The following is a 20,724-nucleotide window of genomic DNA, read 5'->3' as shown; positions in this document are numbered from 1 at the left end:
AGGAAAGCCTCAGCTCTGGATCTGCACCAAGGAGTGAACTGCAGGATTTTCTGATTTTTTTTCCCCCTCTGTTACAAATCAGTGGTAAAAATGCAATACGTAAAATAATTTTCAGAATTATTATTTTAATTTTTCCCTTGGAAATCAGAAAGACAGTGTACGTGGGTCCTTTGCCTAACACTGCTTTGACCTGTCCTTTAGGTGACTTTTCACAGCGTTCAAGTAAACGCTCTGTTTCTTCTTTCTACAGACACAATCCTCTTAGCTTACCCTAAGTGATCTTTTTTTTTTTTTATTCCTCTAACAAGTAATTGCATTGCTTTTCTAACATGTCCTGTAGTATTTGACAAATCCATAATCACTAAGTTCCTTTTTGTTTCTCTTTGTCCTTCATTCAAAGGATGACTAAGACTTTCTCAGGTACATAGGGCACTTTGAGATTTAACAGTTCCATTCAAAGCCAGAGATCTTTGGAACTCTTTTTCCTTCTATGTCCATATACTTGACAAAGTAAGTCTTTAGAAAAGGGTTTTGAGTGCACTCTGCTAAAAAGATCAAATTACATCATTTAATATTGGTCGTGATCCTAACTGCTGCAGTGCTAAAATAGCATGTGGCTATGAAAAAGACAAAGGATTTTGTATAATGGATTTTATAAAATGAATTTTATAAATACTAGTCATCCTACTTTCATATCAAGATACCTGCTTGACTTTGAAGTAAGGTAAGTGTTCTAGACCAAAAAAGTTAACAGTATTCCTTAAGATTGGATTGCAGTTCATCTGCATAAAGAAGCAAACCAATATACTCATTTGCAACCTTAATGTAAGCTAACAGAATGTTTCAGTGTCCTGGCCTGAGTTTCACTGAATTTGTAGTCATGAAGAATTTTTTGCAATGGCTTTTGACTAATAACATTTTTTAAATTTCCTTAACGGTAATATTGACATAAAATCTTAGATACGGATGTTTTATTAAAGATTGTACCAGGAACTTGAAACAAATGTACTTATCTCTGTAAACATGTTATCACTTTATACCCATGTATTTTATATATATTCTTACTTTTATGCATGTTTCTATATTAAAAAAAAAAAACCCAAAACATTTCCACAATTGTGTTTTGTAGGAGGAAAATGAGAAGAAGAGTCACCACAAGGACCACTCAGATAATGAATCCACATCTTCTGATAAGTAAGTGTAATATAACTGTGATAATTCTGTAGTTGGTTTTATGTGGGTTTTTTGTATCATTCCTGTTTTCACACTCACCTATTATATTTTTTATATTTGCAGCTCTGGGAGGAGGAGAAGAGGACCGTTTAAAACAATCAAGTTTGGGACCAACATTGACCTGTCAGATGACAAAAAGTAAGTTGATTACAGTTTCTTCTGCTCAAGGTGGTATTCTACAGTATGATACTACTTCTAGAAAACCAATACAGACATCGGTGAGTCTGTTGATAAACCCAATTCCAGTTGCACACCCCACTGAAATTTTTACCTTTGTTCTTTAAACTGTTGTTATGTGTCCTTCTCGCACTAAAATCTCTTTTCAAGCTTTTCTTTCCAGGATCTTTATTTTTCCAGAAATGAACTTAAAGTTCCATCAGAAACTTATCTTTCTAGTCCTCCTAATACATTCCCTTTGTTTCATTCTGAGACTTTGAATTGTTCGCTTACAGTTTTAATTATTTTTGACAATACCAAGTTTTCAGACCAATGCTTATCTGTGAATAAGCCATGATACCTCTGCCAGAACCTCAAAAAAAAATAAAAGGAATTCATTTTGTATTCTTTAGACTACATATCTTTCTGTGAGTAGATGAAGGTAGCTCAGAAAAACACCATAAAGTATTAGAAATACTCTGAAAGCATGGTTTTATTGTCCAGTAATATTTATTTGTTTGGTTCAGTCTCTAATTAGTATATATTTTCCATAAAATATACAGCATGTCTAGACTGTCAGTCCTGCCAGCTACAGTACAAAAATTCTGATCTACTTCAGTCATTTGAGCAGGAGAAAAGGTTATGGTGTTTGAAACTGGAGAATAAGACCTACTTAAGATGTTGAGGTCTTTTGTGGTATAGTCACTGAAAGATCAATGTCTGTAGATATGTATGAGATTAGAGACTGATATAAAATTTTAAATATTGATACTGGTTTTTTATAAAGAAAATTCCATCTGTATATACAAAATTGTTGCTAATAAACTATCACTCTGAGCAAAATATTGAGAGAGAGACTTTAACCCTAGCATAACTAACTTGAGGCTCATAGGGAATTGGATTTTGATACTTTGAAAAGTTCTTGTGGGATCCCAGGTAGATGGCAGATCTTCTGATCTGCAGTCTCAGCTTTTGCTACAAAACTATCTTTCCCCTCAACTAGCCTGTCAGATTTGTGATTGTATTTAGAAATATTTTAAAATTGAAAGAGTAACACAGATGCCTGGTGACATTGCAGAGCTCCACACTTAAGTTCTGGAATTTTTGTGTTTGAAGATTTGCAGGTATTCAGTTCCATAGCATGTGCATTTCACTCACTTCATTCTTGGTCACAGCAGTTGCGCGCACAAGCTAGGGTATGTTTAGACAGTCTTCTTGACATACGTTGTAGCGTCGTACCATTTGGCTCTTGAAAGCATGGTTAACAGTTTCTGGCTGACTGGCTTAGAGTGTGGGGAGAGCACAGCTCTATTTTCACTTGGAAAAGATATACACTGAGGTGTAAATCACAAGCAAAATTTTCTGGCAGTATGGAAGCAGACTGGCTAACTGTGAGAGTGAGTCCAGTCACACTGGCTTTTAGCTCACCTTTAAGTGAAATTGTCATTTAAGTTTCTTTAACTGTCAAGTAAGGGTATTGCATTGTCTCCACTTCCCTCTTAAGAGATGTTAAGTTGTGTAGCAGTAGATTGTCTACTTCTTTATCTCCTGTGCTAACAATTTTTTGAAAATGTTTATATTTCCCAAACTCCTCTAAGAGTTCTAGGGATTCACAGTTTGTCAATTTGCTATTTTGCTGCAGGTGGAAGTTGCAACTCCATGAACTGACAAAACTTCCTGCTTTTGTACGTGTGGTATCAGCAGGGAATCTTCTAAGCCATGTTGGTCATACCATCCTGGGCATGAACACAGTGCAGTTGTACATGAAGGTTCCAGGAAGCAGAACACCAGGTGAGTAGGATTTCTTCGCATGAAAAAAATCAGGTTCTGCTGCTGTGGTATTGATCTAACTGCACTGCAGATTTTCCTTATCTTACAGCATGCCTAAACATGGTAAAATTGTATATATTCAGTATTTTTTTAAATTTCTTGTTCAACTGAACTCTACATGTACAAAGTACTAAATTACCTTGTAGTGGAAATTCTGGGTTTCTGCAATGCTAGGTAATTACCATACTAACCTCTTGCATGCAATACTGGATTCTTTAAGGGGAAAAATAGGATGGGTTTGTATACTTGGACTGTATTTGTATTTTACATGCCTTGAAAGTTTTTTTAGGCTTTCAAAGTAGGTCTTGCACAATCATAGAAGTTGCTATACTTTTACTTTTTAGATTCTTTATTGTCTGAGGATAGGATTAAAGCCTCCATAATGAACAGTGCTATGTTAGGGCACTGGACTGAGACTTGAGGGATCTGGACTAAATTTCAGGGTCTGTTTTTTCTGAAGTACAGCAAAAAAGTACTTCAGAAACAGTACTTTAGGAAATTCTATTAGGGATTATGGCTTAGTTTTCCAGCTGTCAAAAGAAGATAAAATACTGGCATTTCTACATAGATTTTGAAAGCTCTTTGAGATCGGTTTTTCATGCTACTTGTCTATTCAGTGCCTGAAGTCATGAAGTTTTACTCCTGGCTGGGACTGTCAAGAGCTATCATAAAACACAAAATCTAAGCTTTAGCATCTTGAAGCATTTATTTCTACAGAAAGGGAACTGCTGAAGTATTGGTCAGATTCACAAGACTGGTAGTTCCAGCTTTTGTCCGCAAACTAACAGTAGCAGAATTCTCATGTCGCTGGTGGATTAATTGAATTTCTTAATACCATAGAGCACCTAAATACTGTGTGCGAATATCATATAGAAATATGTACATACTTAAACTGTGATGTAGGGTTTTTTAGTAATTGTAATTTTGTATTTTCATAGAGTTGTTTTGATAGATCAGCCTTACAAAAGTATGTTTATTTTTCTCTAAATTTCAGGTCATCAAGAAAATAACAACTTTTGTTCAGTAAATATAAATATTGGTCCAGGTGACTGTGAGTGGTTTGTTGTCCCTGAAAGCTATTGGGGTGTCATGAATGACTTCTGTGAAAAGTAAGCTGGGCATGCTGGTTTTCTTTATTTTTATCAAGTTCTCTGTGCCTTTCTCAGACCTAAGGGGGGAAATACTGAGGGTGTTGTAATAAGACGTTATTTTACAGGTTCTCCATGTAGTCAGAAAAGTCTTCTTAAAAAGTCTAAATTCTAGGTTTTGCATTTTTACAAAATACGTACAGAAACTTGGATTGCCTGTGATAGCTTTGCTTTCAAAAATTATTTAGGTCCATTATTTGTTTTTTCGAACACAGGAATGAAGCGAGACTGGCGGTGGCAAATGCTCATCTAGGTTCAAGATTCAAATTTACACTCCATTAAGGGGGATAAGAAGTTTAGTATAAGCATAAGCTGTCTGTTACTAGTGTGTTTTATGTGGCATCGATCCAGTTTTCGTAGTAGTAACATTTCCACATCAGAAAATCCATCACAGTCCTTGCTGTTTATCTAGACGCTATCATACTTACTAAAGCTGACCTCTACTTTTAACAAATGGTGATGCTTTTGCAATGGCTTCTAGGGCTATTGCAGTGGAATGGTGGAACAAAGGTGGGGGTGAGGGAGTTTGAGGGTTTCTTTTTGTTTGTTAGGAATAATGGAATAAAGTATTTTCCTGGTGGTGTATGCTTGTTAATCTTTATTATTAATTTACATATTGCACACAAGCAAGTACAGAGTAATTGGTACTCTTGCATGGTTTCTTGCTGCATCTAGAGGGAGAGCTTCGTTTACTCAGACCCTAGGAGGTGCCATGGCATGCTTTGCATATACTTACATGTTTGTAGCTTCCTGGAATTCTGAGTTGAGGTGCACTGACCATTGGGGAAGTACTCAGCCAGCTCCAAGACTGGGGTTTCTGTGTTGTACCTTGTGTTGAGTGTATGCTTTAAATAAAACCAAACACATGCACCCCTCCACATACCCTTTCCCCTCCGCCTCCAAAATAAAATTAAAAAAAAAGAAGAACCCCCCCCCCAAAAACATAAAAACAACCCACCCAATCAAAAAAAAAGGAGCAATTGTGTCCCCTTATCATGATAGTATTCAAGCGGTAGCCTCTGAAGCTGATTTTACAGGAGAATTTTTTTTCTTATCTTGCCCAGTTAAAACTGGATTAAGCTCTTGACTTTTCTTCAGAACTTTTCCAGAGCTCTGCAAATTCGTCTGTGTCTCTGTATTCTGTATTTTCTGCCTATCTGCTGACAACTGTTCTTATTTCATCCATCTTTACAAAGATTAGCCATCTCAACATTTTAATTCCACTAATGCAATTGTAATGTCTCTTATGGTGACATGCCTTTTACCACCATGACTCTGACCTCCTGAGAGTGACAGAGAAACTAAGATCTTGGTAGCTTCTAGAGTGCCTGATGGAGGCACTGACTTGTCTTTGAAAACTGTGAGTTGCAAGTGGTCTCTAATGGCGCAGTATAAAAACAGTATAACACTGGGATAAGGATGGGAGAGAAGTGTGTATTTTGCATAACCATAGTGGAAGAGTTTGTGCTTAGAAAATCCATATGGAGGTGTTTTTTCTTGCTTCTCAGGCAGGTCGACATTTCTTGGCTGAATATAGCATAGACCTGTGGATCACAGTTGAGATGTTGCCAACAGGTTGCTTGTTGTGTGGACAAGCTTCACATGCATACACTGACAGTACGAGTACATGGTTGGCATTGTTCAAAACAGAAAGCATTCTTAAGGGCTGGTATGGTCTGTATATAAAATCAGTCACTTGTTAAAAAAGCAGCATTTGGCACCAGTGTCATGCTAGATCTCACCAAGGATTTCTGTGCCTCAGCATTAACAAAATATTAGGAGATTTAAAGGAAAATACAACATAACTGGAAGCTATAAACTGACTTCATCTGGGCAGCTAGATGGTTAAGAGTTTTAATGTATTGCAGGGTGTGAAATGCAGAATTAAGATCAATAATTTTATAGATTAAACCTTTTGACTAGTCCTTCTGGGTCACTGATTAGATGCAGAAAGCATTTATCATGGCATCAGTTTTTACAGATAGTTTAATTGAAGTATCAACCACTAATATGTCTGCTGATAAATGCTGGACTTTATTTTTCCTGTTCTTCCAGGAATAATATGAATTTCCTAATGGGATCTTGGTGGCCAAATTTGGAAGATTTGTATGAAGCCAATGTCCCAGTTTATAGGTTTATTCAAAGACCAGGGGATTTGGTGTGGATAAACGCTGGCACTGTTCATTGGGTTCAGGCTATCGGTTGGTGCAACAACATCGCGTGGAATGTTGGCCCTCTTACAGGTAAGGTTGGATAGTGCCTGTGCTGAACTACGTAACTAGGTAATGTTTTACTATATTTGCCACAGAACCTGCCATTTCTTACTAATTTACCATGCTTTACTATATTAAAAAAGTGAACGTACTGTATTTTAAAATATCATGTGTTGAAGCTTTAAATAATTCTACTGGTAAGAGGAAGGGAAAGCAGCAAGAATTCAGTCTTTGCACTTGTTCATTTAATGGACATGTAAAAACTACAACTGTGTAGCAAACACTAGCAGAATGAAATGTTCAGGTGAATTCATACACTCTGTCTTGTAGGCCATTTCTTAACTTTTTTCCACAAAATTTGTTTTGGCAGAGTGTGCTACGGCTAGCATGAGAGTTAAGGACTTGTCCAGTCAAACTTTTTCAGGACAATGGACACCTAATTGGTCATTGGTGAAAGCATCAGGAAATGTGAAGAGTTGTAAGATTTTGTTCATAAAAGAATATTAAGCTTTTCAGACCTACTGCTCTAGAAGTCTCTAGTTTTCAACCATGGTTTTGAAAGGTTTTTAGATGTGAGAAAGAAGAAGATTTCACAGCTAAAATGAGAATCTGTTAAGCACTTGAAGAGAATATACTTTCAAAAAGTTCCTGTTTTGTGAATAGTTCAGGGTGTGTCTTTTTACTATTTATTGCACCATAATGAAATATCTCCAGGATTGTATGATTGACTGATACAGAGCTCACATGTTCAGTCACAGTAAATTTTGTAAAACATTTTTTTAAAAAAGGCAGGGTGAGTAGGCTGCTTAATGAAAAGGTCTGAGTCATTGCAACAAATCTCTCAGGGTGCGGTCTTCCTTTTCAAGACAAATTATATACCATAGCATTGTAAAATTGTGATAAAGAGTGAATAGAATGAGAAGCAGACCTTTCAAATTTACATTTTTTTTTAATCTGAAATGTTTGAAAAATTTTTAAGTAACCCTGTTTGAATTATTGTTCCCTGTTCACCATAGAAATCGAATGCTTGTTAGTAACTTTTTTCCACAAGTAGTTGCTGCTGTGGTATTGTGTGTTCTTTTAGCATCGTAAATATACTTACTAAAATAAATTTTATAGAATTCAAGTGTAGTTGGAATGAATGAGTCTGATACTTATTTCTTAACTTGACTAATTGCTTCTCTGATTTTGTTTTTGTATAGCCTGTCAATATAAATTGGCAGTGGAACGGTACGAGTGGAATAAACTGCAGAGCGTAAAGTCCATAGTACCCATGGTTCATCTTTCATGGAACATGGCTCGAAATATCAAGGTCTCAGATCCAAAGCTTTTTGAAATGATAAAGTAAGTTTTGCTTATTTGAATGTTTACTATACCCATTTACTCTTCAAGCGTAAAACAACAGTTGATTTGCAAGTAATCTGTTGTGAGACTTTTCCTTTCCTAAGAATCAAGCCAAAAATATTTCATATTCTGATTTTCAAATACTCTATTGATAGATACCATTAATTTTATTATGTTGTATTTCATGTTACTGTGGCATAGCTTTAGAATGATCTAATTAACTTTTTTGTTAAATATGCCATAGACTTAATGCAGCAGTTTACAGGGGCAGTTAACTTAGATGACGAAAGCTGTTCAGAGTATGTACCATATGAAATAACAAAATCAGGTCATCAACCCAAATGTTAGAATTGGAGTGTTTAGTCATTTTTACAGCAAAGTTAAGCTTAATTTTGCATTTCTAGAGCCTCTAGTTAATGCTCGCACACTGTCATTTGGAGATGTAGTATAAATGTTTTAAATAAAGCCAAGTAGGAATTTTCCCTTTGCTCTCTCTACTGAACAATGAATTAATTGATGTGTAAAACGATAATTGGGTTTAGTGATGTTTCTCATACACGTATTCCAAAATACAGGAATATTGAAGGCTCAGAGCATCTTTAGTAATTTGCTTTAAAGAGTGCATCTTCAAGCAAATATAAATCATATTGCAGCACCATTATACCTAGGTTGAGGAATGAATGGACATTTCAGCATATATCATAGGTTTATCCTAACGAAAGTGGGGGAATGAATTCCAAGGCAAATGAGTCATCATGAGAATGCTCTGGTAGCAGCACTCTCTTTTCCTTAAGCCTACCAAAGGAGCTTCTAGCTTGAGCACTTCTTAGCCTTCTCAACATAATGGATCCACAAGCATTGAATCCTTTTATAATTTGCCTTGAAAAGGACCTTTAAAAAGTGGATGGGTTAACTTACAAAAAAAGGCAAAGAAAATTTTTTTTTCCCCCAGTAGGATTTATTGATGACATCTGAATGAGACATCTTTTTACAGTAGGAATTTAATTTAGGCTTGAACATCTGTTGCAGAGTGGTGGAATTGGTGAATTGGTAACTTTGTAAGGACCACAAATGTTGAAAGCTGAAGATAGGGAGGTTTGTCATAACTGTAAAGCTAAATTTTTAGAATAGCATTTATGTGTGAATACTTTCTTAAAATCTAGTAACTAGTATCTAGGCTGAAAAAAATCTTTGCTGAAGGCTTGACAGTCCCTTCAATTAATCTATTAGTGCTCATAGTCAGAATGCCAGCTGTCATAAAAGGGAGAGGAGAAACTGAATGGTCAGAAATGAGAAATAGGGGCAAAAGAAGCAGGGTATGGGAGGGAGGAAGCCAAAAAGTCCATTTAAAAAAACCAACCAGACCACAAACTTCTTTCTCTGTTATCTTCATGTATCTTTGCAAGCCCAGCAGGCATCTATTGTAAAGCTCAAAACAGTTCTTGAATGTTTCTGTCAAAATATGTTTTCAGTATTTTGGCACCTGTATTTTGCATTTGTGCAAGTTTGGAGGGTTTTGACATGATTTAGGCTTAAAAGGAGAAAACCATGGCTGAGCATAACATCCTTCTCCAAGAGAATCTCTTAAAATGTTGTGAAGAAACAAAGAGGACAAAATGGTTGTTGTGTATTATCTTGCTGGCTGTCTAGTGAAAGACCTACATTCTAGGTGTACATTACAAATAAACAAAAATGTTGAGGAGCAGATACAAACTTTGATCTTGCATGCATTTGCTTTTTCCAGTCTACTGAAACCACTTCCAGTTTACTTGGATTAAGCCCTTGATCCAAGTTAGTTGTCAGTCAAATCCCAAGTTCCATGCTATGTGTGCAGAGGGGAAGAAGACCCAGTGCTCTGGTTTGTAGCATCTAATAGAGCAGTAACCTGAGATAACTCTTCATTGTGGTCACTTCCATAGTTATGGTGTAGCCATTACTAGAAATGGATGTCACCAGAATCACGGTCTACTATCTGACCTTGGCTGTGTAAGCATACAGGAAATGCAGAAACTTTCATGAATCTCTTTAAGATAGGAAAGCAGTTGGATAATTTTGCTATGGACTGCTTGTCTGCAAGAAAATAGCACCAGCTGGCAAGTAGCTATTGTCCACTGCTCCTGGATTTTATTCTGTACAAAATACAGGCATCTGAGAGTTTATGTGTGTTTGTGTGTGTGCGCATGTGTATAAAAACACTTAAGAAATAGTGATTTCTGATACAGCTGGTTACATTTCATCTTGAATAGCTGACTTTTCATTTATCATCAGGGAAGAAAAAATATATCAGTGACACAGCTGTCATCTTTTTGCCAAATGCAGATCTGTATCTAAAATGCATGTCAAAGGTGCCTGAAGTGTTTAGGTAGTTTGACTTCTGTCTCTGGGGCTTCTTAGCTATCAGCATAGTACAAAAGAATAGCTCTTAGAAAAGGATAAAAGTAGTTTGGAATTCCAATTTGAAAGAAAAATACAAGTACGTCTTACTGAGTTATGCAAGAGTAACCCCTACAGAGGCAATAAACTAAAATTTAAGCATACGTATAAATATTGGGAACTAGATTAGTGATAAAAGAAATAGAATAGCAGTAGGGAAAAAATAATAGAAGAAAACTTTGCTTTTGGAAGAAATTTGAAGCATCCTTATGTTTTTAATTAATGTGCATCTTGATGCTGTCTTGCTAGATAAAAGATAAACAGCAAAACCCAAAACTTTCTCTTGAAATGCTTTTTAAAGACTTTACATTAACAGTAGAATCATGAGCAGGAACACAGGCAGACAGAATGATTTAAAACTTGACTGAGGGAGCACAACCCTAAAGAGAAGAAAAATTAACTGTAAACCTCTTAGGTGGAAGCTAGAAGGACTTTCACAAATGCCTCTGAGGAAGAGAATAATTTTAGAGGTGGTAGGAACATAGTAATAAAGGTTTAAAAAATAATTCCAAAGTAACTGAAATACTACGTTCTTTTACAAAAATAGTTTAGAAACATAAAATAACATGACATGGGAGAAATAATATTGCACAAAATCATGAAGCTGGATAAAAATACATTTTGGTATTGGTAGGGAAGATGTATTACTGAAAGATACTAAGAGGTCAGTTTTGCATTGCCATTGGGATGGTCTCCACACTTCAAAAATTTTATCGGGTATCTACATATTCAAACAGGTTTCTCACTGCCTTTTTGGAATACATCAGGATTATGTCCATTTTAAAGTCTTCTTTTAAATATTTGAATTTAGACTGGACATGACTTCCACTCTTTATGCCATACCTGTAAAGAATTTGAGAGACACGTGGTCCAGATTTCCTTTTAATTGAATTCTCACTGTACAAGAATAAAAGCAGGCCTACAAAACTAAAAGCTGATGCAGTTTAACTTACACGTTGTGACTCTGCTAGACACCTTTTTGGCTTTTTTCAGGCTTCCCATACTTTAGGAAGTTGTGGGTCATTTTTAAAGTGATAGTTCATGTGCGTTCTCCCATTCTTTGACAGCACAAAATAGTTAACTTTTACATCTTTCAAGTGCCATTACTAGGATCTGAATTTTATCCAAGGATAGGGAATTCACCTTCTAGCTAGTGTTTTTGGCTTTAGTTGCAAATTTGGCAAACATTGCAGCAGTGTTATATGTGGGTTACACATTGGGCAATGCTTTCTTCACAACTGTAACACAAAATAACACTTCGAAAACTCTCTGGAAAGTCAAGAGTAGAGAACAATGGTGGCAGGTGTGCTTCCAGTTGCTCTTTGGCATACCCAAAGATTTTTCCCGTTAACAGCAGAACAGAAGAATGACAACTTCTAAGTTTATTTGAAATCAGTCTGTATTGCATGAAGGAATGCTATACCAAAGTTAATGAGCTTGTCAGAAGCACACCTATGTTACATCACTACATCAAGTGAATTAATACATGATCTGTTGCATATGGTTGGCCTTAGCATCATAAGTCCCATTAACATCAAAGTTCAAAAGTGTCAAAGGAGATACAGCTGAATGAGCTGTTTAAATTTCTTGAAATTCAGTATATGAAAATACAGCATTTAACATAGGAACACACTTCGAGTTTTGCATTATTCGTACAGGAAGCATGTGATTGAAGCCATAGGCTTGTTTTTAGTGAACAGTCTGAGTGTGAAACATCAAGAGGAGAGTATCTGAAAGTAAGCCTAAGAGTCTATTAAGTACTTGGAAATATATGAAAGAAACATGTTTAAAAAAAAAAAAAAAAAACAGAATGTATATATTACGTATTTAAGGCTTTAAAATGGGAGAAGGATCAAGTTTAAAACATTTTGATAGAACTCTTGAGCACTTTGTTTTCTGTCCAATGTTTATTCTTCCCTTTACGTTTTTTTGATCTTCCTTCTGCATCTAATGAGCATGTAACATAACCACCCTATGGAGGAGAAAATTAAAGGCTGCAAAGGCTGCAGCTCAAATAAATAGGATAGCTGAGAGCTAAAAATTATCATAAATAACATAGTAATTTAGAAATCTGGAGACCTATTTTGCCAACTTTTTTTTAGAGAATGTATGTAGCTCATGCCATGCTAGAAAACAAGTTAGATTTTGTAGTACAGAAGAGAACTGTATAAAATTGTGAAGAAAATTATTTTTTATTCCTTTACAGAAGTATGACAGGGAATTGTTGATTTTAATTTGACATTTGACTATTTCCTCATTCATCAAATGAGTGATAAATTTATTTTTTTTTAAGTGACAATATTTTTTTCCTATGAAGGGACTTCCTTTTCTAATGCCAACCTGTCCTTTTTTCTTTTACTTCCTTGTTGATAGATTTTATTTCCCCTGTGTGCAGAGCAATTTCTGTCAGAACTTAGGTTTCCAGACTTTGGATAGCTGAAAGTTTAGTAGTGTTGAGGAAGTAACAGGAGTTTCAGGATGTTAGTTAAAACACTTTTTTTGTATAGGCTGTAGTAATTTACACAAAATGTAAACAGTTATTTTGAACTTGGCAGTTCAAACTAACTTTTTGCTGTTCAGAATAAAATACGTAAATTGCTTTTGAAAACATATTGGGTTTATTGTACATAAAGAGCATCTATGTGGTCCAGTCAAAAATGAAAGACAGAGGCTGTTTGCAGGGCAAGGAAATGGACTTGGACTGAAATGGAACAAATCTGCACAGGCATCCATAAGAAAGTGGTCTAACTGCGTAAGTCATGGGTCTAGTGATTCTTTTTAGCCAGGTGTTTCTGAAATCCCAGAGGAAGAGGAAACTCCAGGTACAGGGTGTTGGAAGAAATTTAAGCCTACTTGAATCTTGCTATAAAGTTGAATATTGAATTTAATATACAACTGATTTTGTTTGCAGGTACTGCCTGTTAAGAACTCTCAAACAGTGTCAGACACTGAGGGAAGCTCTAATTGCTGCAGGAAAAGAGATTGTCTGGCATGGGCGAGCAAAGGACGAGCCAGCTCATTACTGTAGCATTTGTGAGGTCAGTAAAAATATGTACTGGGCTTGTGTACTACTATAATATTTATTTAAATTTTGTCCTGTCTTTTGTTGGTGTTGCTGTTTTTTAAGTTGCAACATCTACTGCATGCTATAAGCACATATATGTGATGCAGTACTATCTTCAAAGAGCTTACCAAGCTGTTTTTCTAGACGTAGGCTGTATTTTGCTGCAGTTTCTTCCACAGTACTTCCACTGCATTGTTATTCACTAGGTCGATTTCCAATTCTCAGTTATTACAAAAAGTTGTTATCCATTCCTGCATTTAATTTGATCTGCCGATCTTCATTTTAAAGGTCTGTTTTAATTTCAGAAGTCAACAACAACCCCAAAAGAGAGAGAATTTAAGTACATTTCCCTCACAGGAATTCCTTTTTGCTGAAATTTTTGATTCTACTTTCTGTTAGTTCCTTTAAAGTATTGGATAACAGTTTTCATGAAGCTTAAAAGAAAATAAAATTTTCCTATCCCCTGAAAATCAGTTTCAGGTACCTTCTGACTGCACCTCTTGGGCATATGATGAGCATGTGACAGAGTAGGAAGGAAAGAAATCTTCTTTTGCAGACCTTTTCCTTTTTTTTCCTTTTGAAAGGAAAATTTTGTATAATTGTTATAAATCCCCACCTTACTAAGTAACCCCTATTCAGAATATGAATCCTGCATTGTCAATATTGACCAAAAGCTTTCCCGTAGAGCTGTTCACACATATGTTTTTACAATATCCTGAGCCTTAGGAGTATGGATTTTCCCTGAACAAATATAATTTTTCTCTTTGCGTGCATGGGGCAAAAATACAGTTTTCGTGGTTTAACTTCAAAAAAAATGAAATGGTAACAGTTGACTTTCTGTTTCCTGTCTAATAGGTGGAAGTCTTTGATCTGCTCTTTGTCACTAGTGAGAGCAACTCTCGAAAGACCTATGTTGTACATTGCCAAGACTGTGCACGAAAGATAAGCACGAACCTGGAAAATTTTGTGGTGCTAGAACAGTACAAAATGGAGGACTTGATGCAAGTCTATGATCAATTTACATTAGTAAGTCAAATTAATAAGTGGGTGCATAAATACATTATTTGTAAAGCAGTTGTAGACTGTCTTGGTACTCCGTTGTATGAGTACCGTGGACTTTCTGATTCAAATGGAGGTATGGGTTGTGTCTGATATTGACAGGAAAAAAAAAGCTGAAGAGTCAGAATTATGTGAAATAGTACAGTAACTTACTGCAGAACATAAGCGCTGAGTTTTCAGGAAAAGTATGATGTTACAATTCATAAAGTTGTGGCTTTAAAAATCCAATAGAGATCACCTGAAGACCATAACTGGATCAGATGGAGATGGGAAGAATCAGGACAGTGAAGCTTGGAGAAACTAGCACCAGGTTCAAGAGCATCTCTAATACATTGGTTGTGGTATGAAGTCAGTATAGCAGCAGAGCATCCTATGCACTCGGACCCCCTTCCTTCCCCTTCCCCACCCATCCCCTCCCAAATCAACACTGTCCTTCTGCTTAGCAAGTGGATGCTCTCAAACAGTTCTGTCTTTTGGCTTGGGGCCTCCTTTGCATTTCAATTTAAAGCAAAAAGCCTCTTTGCCATTATAGCTTTGTGCTATATATGGCAGCCTCCTGCTTTGAACTGTGTCAGCACAACTGTCCTAACATTTCACCCAGGTTTCATTGTTTCAGGCAAAGATGGCTTGTTTGTAATCACAATGAAAGCGTTGCTGGATTTACTCATAAGCCTTGCCTTTCTGTCAAAGGAGACAAGCATTGGACTAAGCGTTATGAGAATTTCATGTTGACCTAAATACAACAGCCCAGAAACGGCTGTGCCTTTTGATTCATTTCCAGGTGCTGCAGCAAATGTATGTTTAGACAATTGTTTCATGTAATGCTAGCATGATAAGTTGTGACCTTTTGAGCGAATGCCTCAAGGCTCAGCAGTGGAGGCTGGCAAGAGTGCAGGACCATGTCCTCTGAATTTAATTTTCTTCATTGGTCCTGCAGAGCCTGCAGAGGTGGTTGAACTTCAGTTCATACTTCTAGGAGCCCATTGTCGTTATGGTTTGTGAAATACTACAATTTCAAAGTGATGATCTGTTATAGAAAAGCATATAAATAAACACCTCTTCTCAGATATGCCATCCAGTTGAGTGGAAATGGGCAGGAATGTTCTGTATGGAAAAGCGGGGAGAGAGAAGGGTATTTTGTTGTCTGTGTTTATAACATTGTATAGGTAACAGTGATGATATTGTCCCTAGAACAAGGGTTCTCAACCTGTGAGCAGCTCCCTCCCCCACTAAAGCCTGTACGTGCAGCCTTCAGGGGTGTTAATAATTGGTTTCTTGTGAAATTGATGTGCACATTCATTTCTTTTAAAGGGGATACAGTCTAGATTGAGAAGAGTCATAGCCTAGAAGTGACATCTCTCAGATCTAGAAGAGACGAGTTTTGTTGCAAGTCACAGGACGAAGATAATCTCAGATGGTAAAGGTGTAATAGGCCTAACAGAGAGGCTTGGTGTTTGGGGTAAGGTACTGGGAGCAAATATGGGGATCAGCTAGTGTTAGTGTTTTGTAGGTGGGTACTGTGGTATGATTTAAGGTGTCTTTAAAGACAGTGAGCAGGTCCTTGAGGGGATTCTGCATCATGACAGGACTGCTGAGCAGGAAAAGAGGAGAAGGAAATTCCATCAAAGATTCAGTATTTTGATCATAATGCCACAAAGTGCAGTACTGGGAAATAGGTGTCTTCTAGACCTTGTCTCCTGAAAGCAGGCAGGAACAAGACACCTAGCTTACTTCACTCTTGAGGCACTCTGGTGCTGCGTCTTCCAGGATTAAAAAAAAAAAAAAAACACAAAAACAAAAAAAACCACAAAAAAAACAAAACCAACACCAACCCTTTGTCTGCATGGCAGAATCTGAGACCCGTGCCATAGATATCCTACCCTCAGGGTTATGTGTTATTGTTTAGGTAGAAGGGGGGGAAAAAATGAAGCCCAGAAGGCATTTGTAGAGCCAGAAATGGACAGCGCGCCCCCCCCCCCCCCCCCCATTGGTAAACAGGTTGAGAATCCCTGTTTTAGACCATATAAAGATACATCTATACTGAGCCCACGTGGACCTCTTTGCTGACACTATGGGACATGTTTTGGCAGCTCACCTTGTATTGACACAGACATCCCCACAGCATACTCCAGTCTGCAGTATAGGCAAAACCCTAATGCAGAGTAGTTGTACAATATATATTGCATTTGAGTAACTTGGAAAAATATGCCAGTATCCACTCGAGAGAGTCCTGAAGTGTAAAAACAGTAGTGTGTGTGACTTTAAACTCCCACGGTTACAGTTTGTGCAGATCTTGGTTAGACAGCTGAGTTTTACACCCTTGTAGAAAAGGTAATTTAATGTTTTCTTTTGCAGGCTCCTCCATTGCCATCCTCCTCATCTTGACATTTTTTTCATGGACATTAAATGAAAACTTTTCTGATATTCAGGAAGTGACCCAGTTCTGCACCACTGATTTTTGTAGCTATCCCGTAAGGCTGCTGGCTGAAAGCTGTGTCTATGCAACCTTCCAAGTGCGGAGTGTCAACCAACTGGACAGGAGAGAGCACTGCCTCCTACTCCAGAACTCAAAACAAATAAAGCTCATCCAGCTGTACTTCAAAAAAAATAATTCCATGTTTTGTATATATCTGACAAAACTGGCAACATTATACAGACTACTGACTTGAAGACCACCTCTTTTGTATTTCTCTGTTTCTGGGCTGATGAGTTGGTTTCATCCATTTTTCCCCTTCAGAATTTCCCTTGGAAAAAGTACTAGCTTAGCTGGTCATTTCTTTGTAAGGTAGTTAGAAATTTTAAGTCTTTCTTTGGGCAACATTTTTTTTTTTTTTAATGTGAAGAGTTAGGTGATATAAATTTTTTACTGCTTTTATGTTTTTCTGTCTTGTTTTGAAACCATGACGGTTACACTTTTGGTTCCTAAATAAAATTTAAAACAATTAACAGCCAAGTCACAAAGATAAATGGGTTGCACATAGACTAAGGAATAAACTTCAGATTTGTGATTTTTGTTTCTAATCTTGATGTAAATTTACACTATTTATAAATACATATTTATTGCTTGAAAATATTTGTGAATGGAATGCTGTTATTTTTTCCAGATTACCTGCCATTGAAATTTTAAGGAGTTCTGTAATTTCAAACACTACTCCTATTACATTTTCTATATGTAAATAAAACTGCTTAGCATTGTACAGAAACTTTTATTAAAATTGTTTAATGTTTAAAGTTTTTCTATTGTTTGAGTTTTAAAAAGATTTTATGTACAGTGCCCAGTTTTTGTTCTTTTTTGAATCTGATTATATATATTTTATATATACTCTTGTGCTTGTGTATATATATAATATATATAGAAACTCGAATATAAATATGTGTATAAAGATTTAGAGACTAAATTTTTCTCGTTTTAAGTTTTACATCTATGGTAGATTTGAGGTGTCTACTGTAAAGTATTGCTTACAAAAGTATGATTATTTTTAAAGAAATATATGGTATGTATCCTCAAGACATAAAATGACCTTCAGACTGGTTTATTGTTAAATTGCACTTTTTGCAATAACAGACCAATAAATAGTTGCTGCCAAAATGTAGTAGTAGAAAATAAGTAATGGCTAAACTTTAAAGCTCTCCAAGAAAATACCAGCTTTGACAGGAAATTTGGCACTAGTTTTAGAGGAGAGATGAAAAAGGTGAATTTGAGTTTGGGTGGGGATATTCTCTAGAGTTCAACCAAATTGCTACTTATATATTACAGTATGTTCTATTAACAATTTAAAAAGTTAAGACTGAACTGTCTTGGCGTCATTGTTGGCCCCAAAAAAGGACGATGTTTTGTGGTATTCTGTTGTATTTTCACATATTTTGTAATACGAATTCACTGGTAAATTTTTGAAGCACTAGGTTTGTTTAGGACAAGTTTATAATACATCATTGTAACAGTTTGCAGTTTTAATTATGGTATTTATTTTAAGTTGCTCCTTTCTTTCTCATTAGCTTCTTGAAAATGCATTAAATCTAAATTTCAAAATTGATAGCTTTTTTATCGATCAAAGTTGACTGATGCATAAGGTTCTGCATCAAACAGTTTCTCATGATTTCTCATTAGTGGGGTATGTTAGTGATTGCGTTGTTTGTTTTTTTTTAATCAATGTGAAGTGTTAAAGGCACAGAGCATGCTAATAGTTTCTTTTGAACAAAAAGAATCGCCTCTCACATTTGTAGCTTCAAACGAAGGGTGTTTTAATGAAGAATCAGTACAGCTTGTCTAATGCTGTTACAACAGTTTAACCATAGCTATAAATGAGTTTCTTGCTAGTTCTTTACAACAGTTGGACAAAAGGGTATAGAGATTAAAGAACAGTATAACAAATGCTCTTGCCAGCAAAATTATCAACTAGCAGTTAGGAAGCCAGTATTTGCAGTTCTGTAAAGATGTAAGTCTCAGCTCTCGATAACAAACTCTACAAATCATAATTTTTTTTTTACTTATGTATTTTATGCAGACATAAATATTGTAATCTTGACAAACCATGCTGCAACTGAAAAGCTACTCCTTTACAGTAGTCTTAAACCCAAATAAAAGCAAGATAACTTACCTCAACTAATGGTAAACAAAAAGTCCTCATTTCTCAGTGCTGTAGAAGAACATTGAAAGAGCTACTGTGCGCTAATCAAAAGGGCTTTGTACCTTCCCTCCCCGTTGGAAAAGAGGATATGCCATTACTAAGGAAGAAAATTCGTATTTCGCCAATGAACAAGTAGACCAAATCAGTAGAGCATCAGGCGGTATTGCTCACTCTACTTGAAGGTTTTGTCATGAATTTGAATTGCTGCAGGGCTTTAATATTTTGCAGTTTTCATACTTCTTCATTACACTATGCTCCTAACCGATGGACAGTTTTGATCTATACGCTGCTATGATTTAGAATGCTTTTGTTTCATTTTATTAAAAAAGCACAAGTTAATATTTTATCAATTGTAGTTCTTATGAAGCACTTCTGCTTCTTAAATTACGAAGCGTATGATGCAGGTGAAACATTTGTACCAATTTCCAAGCGTTAGCAATTGGGTGGGGCGGGGGGAGGTGGGAGTCCTAAGCTGAATGGGGGGGACTGACTCGCTTTTCAAGGAACCTCAGTCTTGGGGCCCTTGAGCTCCACACCTGAGCCATATTGCAAGGGATTCCTATTTGCTCGTGGCTACAAATTATTGCAGCAGGAAAAAAAAATATCAAACTGTAAACGGATTATAATGGCCAAAGGCATGGCATTTGTTACAAGAATTTTTGAAAGTTACAGACTAAGAAAAAAGGCATTACTAGGGGATGGATAAAACCAGAGATACAAGTGAGTGGTTTAAAAAAAAAAAAAAAAAGTAAAAAGTTTAATTATAAGAGGGATTTAGAAATAAGTACCAACATTTGCTACTGAACTGTGGGTCTGAGAACTGTCCTGGAGGAGCTTGACAACAAAGGGATCCCATAAATGGGGAGAAGGAATAGTTGCATGTTTCTGAACTTAATTTAAGGTCTTCTGTAAATACATTCAACAGAGCATTTGATTTTTAGGCTGTCCTTCAGGTGCGTAACTTGAGAGCAGTATCTCCTTACTTTTTCTGAGAAGTTAAGTCCTACCAGTGGTCATATTTTAGAAGTAGTGATGTTGGTAGCTATAGAAGTAAGAGGTATTTAGGGAAAGGTCACTCAAAACTGAGAAGTATCTAGTGACAGAAAATTCCCAAAAATACCTGAATTTATATGGCAGACATTGTTGATCCTAAAGACAAAGTATCCTGAATCTACACCTTTCTAGTTGTCAGAAAGACATCCAAAGTAGTATTAAAATGATGATGATTTGCTTAAACGAGTACAGCTTGGCTCAGTTCAGCATAGTATAGCAGATTCTTGGAACAAAGGTGGGCAAGGACTGGGGACTCCACCGTTGGTGATAATCCTGTCCACAAATACATTTATTGATTAGGAGATGGAAGATGCAAGGATTCGACGGAGATGATAGGGAAGAGGGTGCTCTTCCTTGGTTGCTGCCCTGCTCCTGAGAAGGGGCTCAAGTAAAAATTCTGTTTGGCGTAGAGGGCGAGGAAGAGGGCTTTTAAGCCTGAGCTTCCCTGGGTTTTTTTCTGGATCCATAGCAGAGAGTCATGGCACAACAATTCCATGGCTGAGATGGGGCCAACAGAGAAGGGTGGTGGGGAAGCTTCATCTTTTGTGGCTGCTTTTGCCAGC

At 36.4% G+C, this 20,724-nt stretch overlaps 1 protein-coding gene across 5 annotated transcripts in view; it reads left to right on the top strand.

Annotated features, from left to right (window-relative positions):
* KDM6A (lysine (K)-specific demethylase 6A) overlaps nucleotides 1–18,791 on the top strand; it is a 112,245-nt gene extending 93,454 nt beyond the window's left edge. For all 5 annotated transcript variants that reach the window (XM_010077843.1, XM_010077842.1, XM_010077839.1 and 2 more), the window contains 9 exons: nucleotides 1,130–1,194; nucleotides 1,297–1,371; nucleotides 3,032–3,180; nucleotides 4,214–4,328; nucleotides 6,423–6,610; nucleotides 7,783–7,924; nucleotides 13,269–13,395; nucleotides 14,277–14,447; nucleotides 16,836–18,791. In XM_010077843.1, the coding sequence (XP_010076145.1) occupies nucleotides 1,130–1,194; nucleotides 1,297–1,371; nucleotides 3,032–3,180; nucleotides 4,214–4,328; nucleotides 6,423–6,610; nucleotides 7,783–7,924; nucleotides 13,269–13,395; nucleotides 14,277–14,447; nucleotides 16,836–16,865 (1,062 nt within the window). In that variant the 3' untranslated portion in view covers nucleotides 16,866–18,791. The remainder of the gene's footprint in view (nucleotides 1–1,129; nucleotides 1,195–1,296; nucleotides 1,372–3,031; nucleotides 3,181–4,213; nucleotides 4,329–6,422; nucleotides 6,611–7,782; nucleotides 7,925–13,268; nucleotides 13,396–14,276; nucleotides 14,448–16,835) is intronic.
* The last annotated feature ends 1,933 nt before the right edge of the window (nucleotides 18,792–20,724 follow it).

This window comes from Pterocles gutturalis, unplaced genomic scaffold (assembly GCF_000699245.1).
Source record: "Pterocles gutturalis isolate BGI_N339 unplaced genomic scaffold, ASM69924v1 scaffold14168, whole genome shotgun sequence".
Classification (NCBI taxonomy): domain Eukaryota; kingdom Metazoa; phylum Chordata; class Aves; order Pterocliformes; family Pteroclidae; genus Pterocles; species Pterocles gutturalis.
Note: the sequence above shows the minus strand (reverse complement) of the source record. Positions and strands in the feature narration are given on the sequence as shown.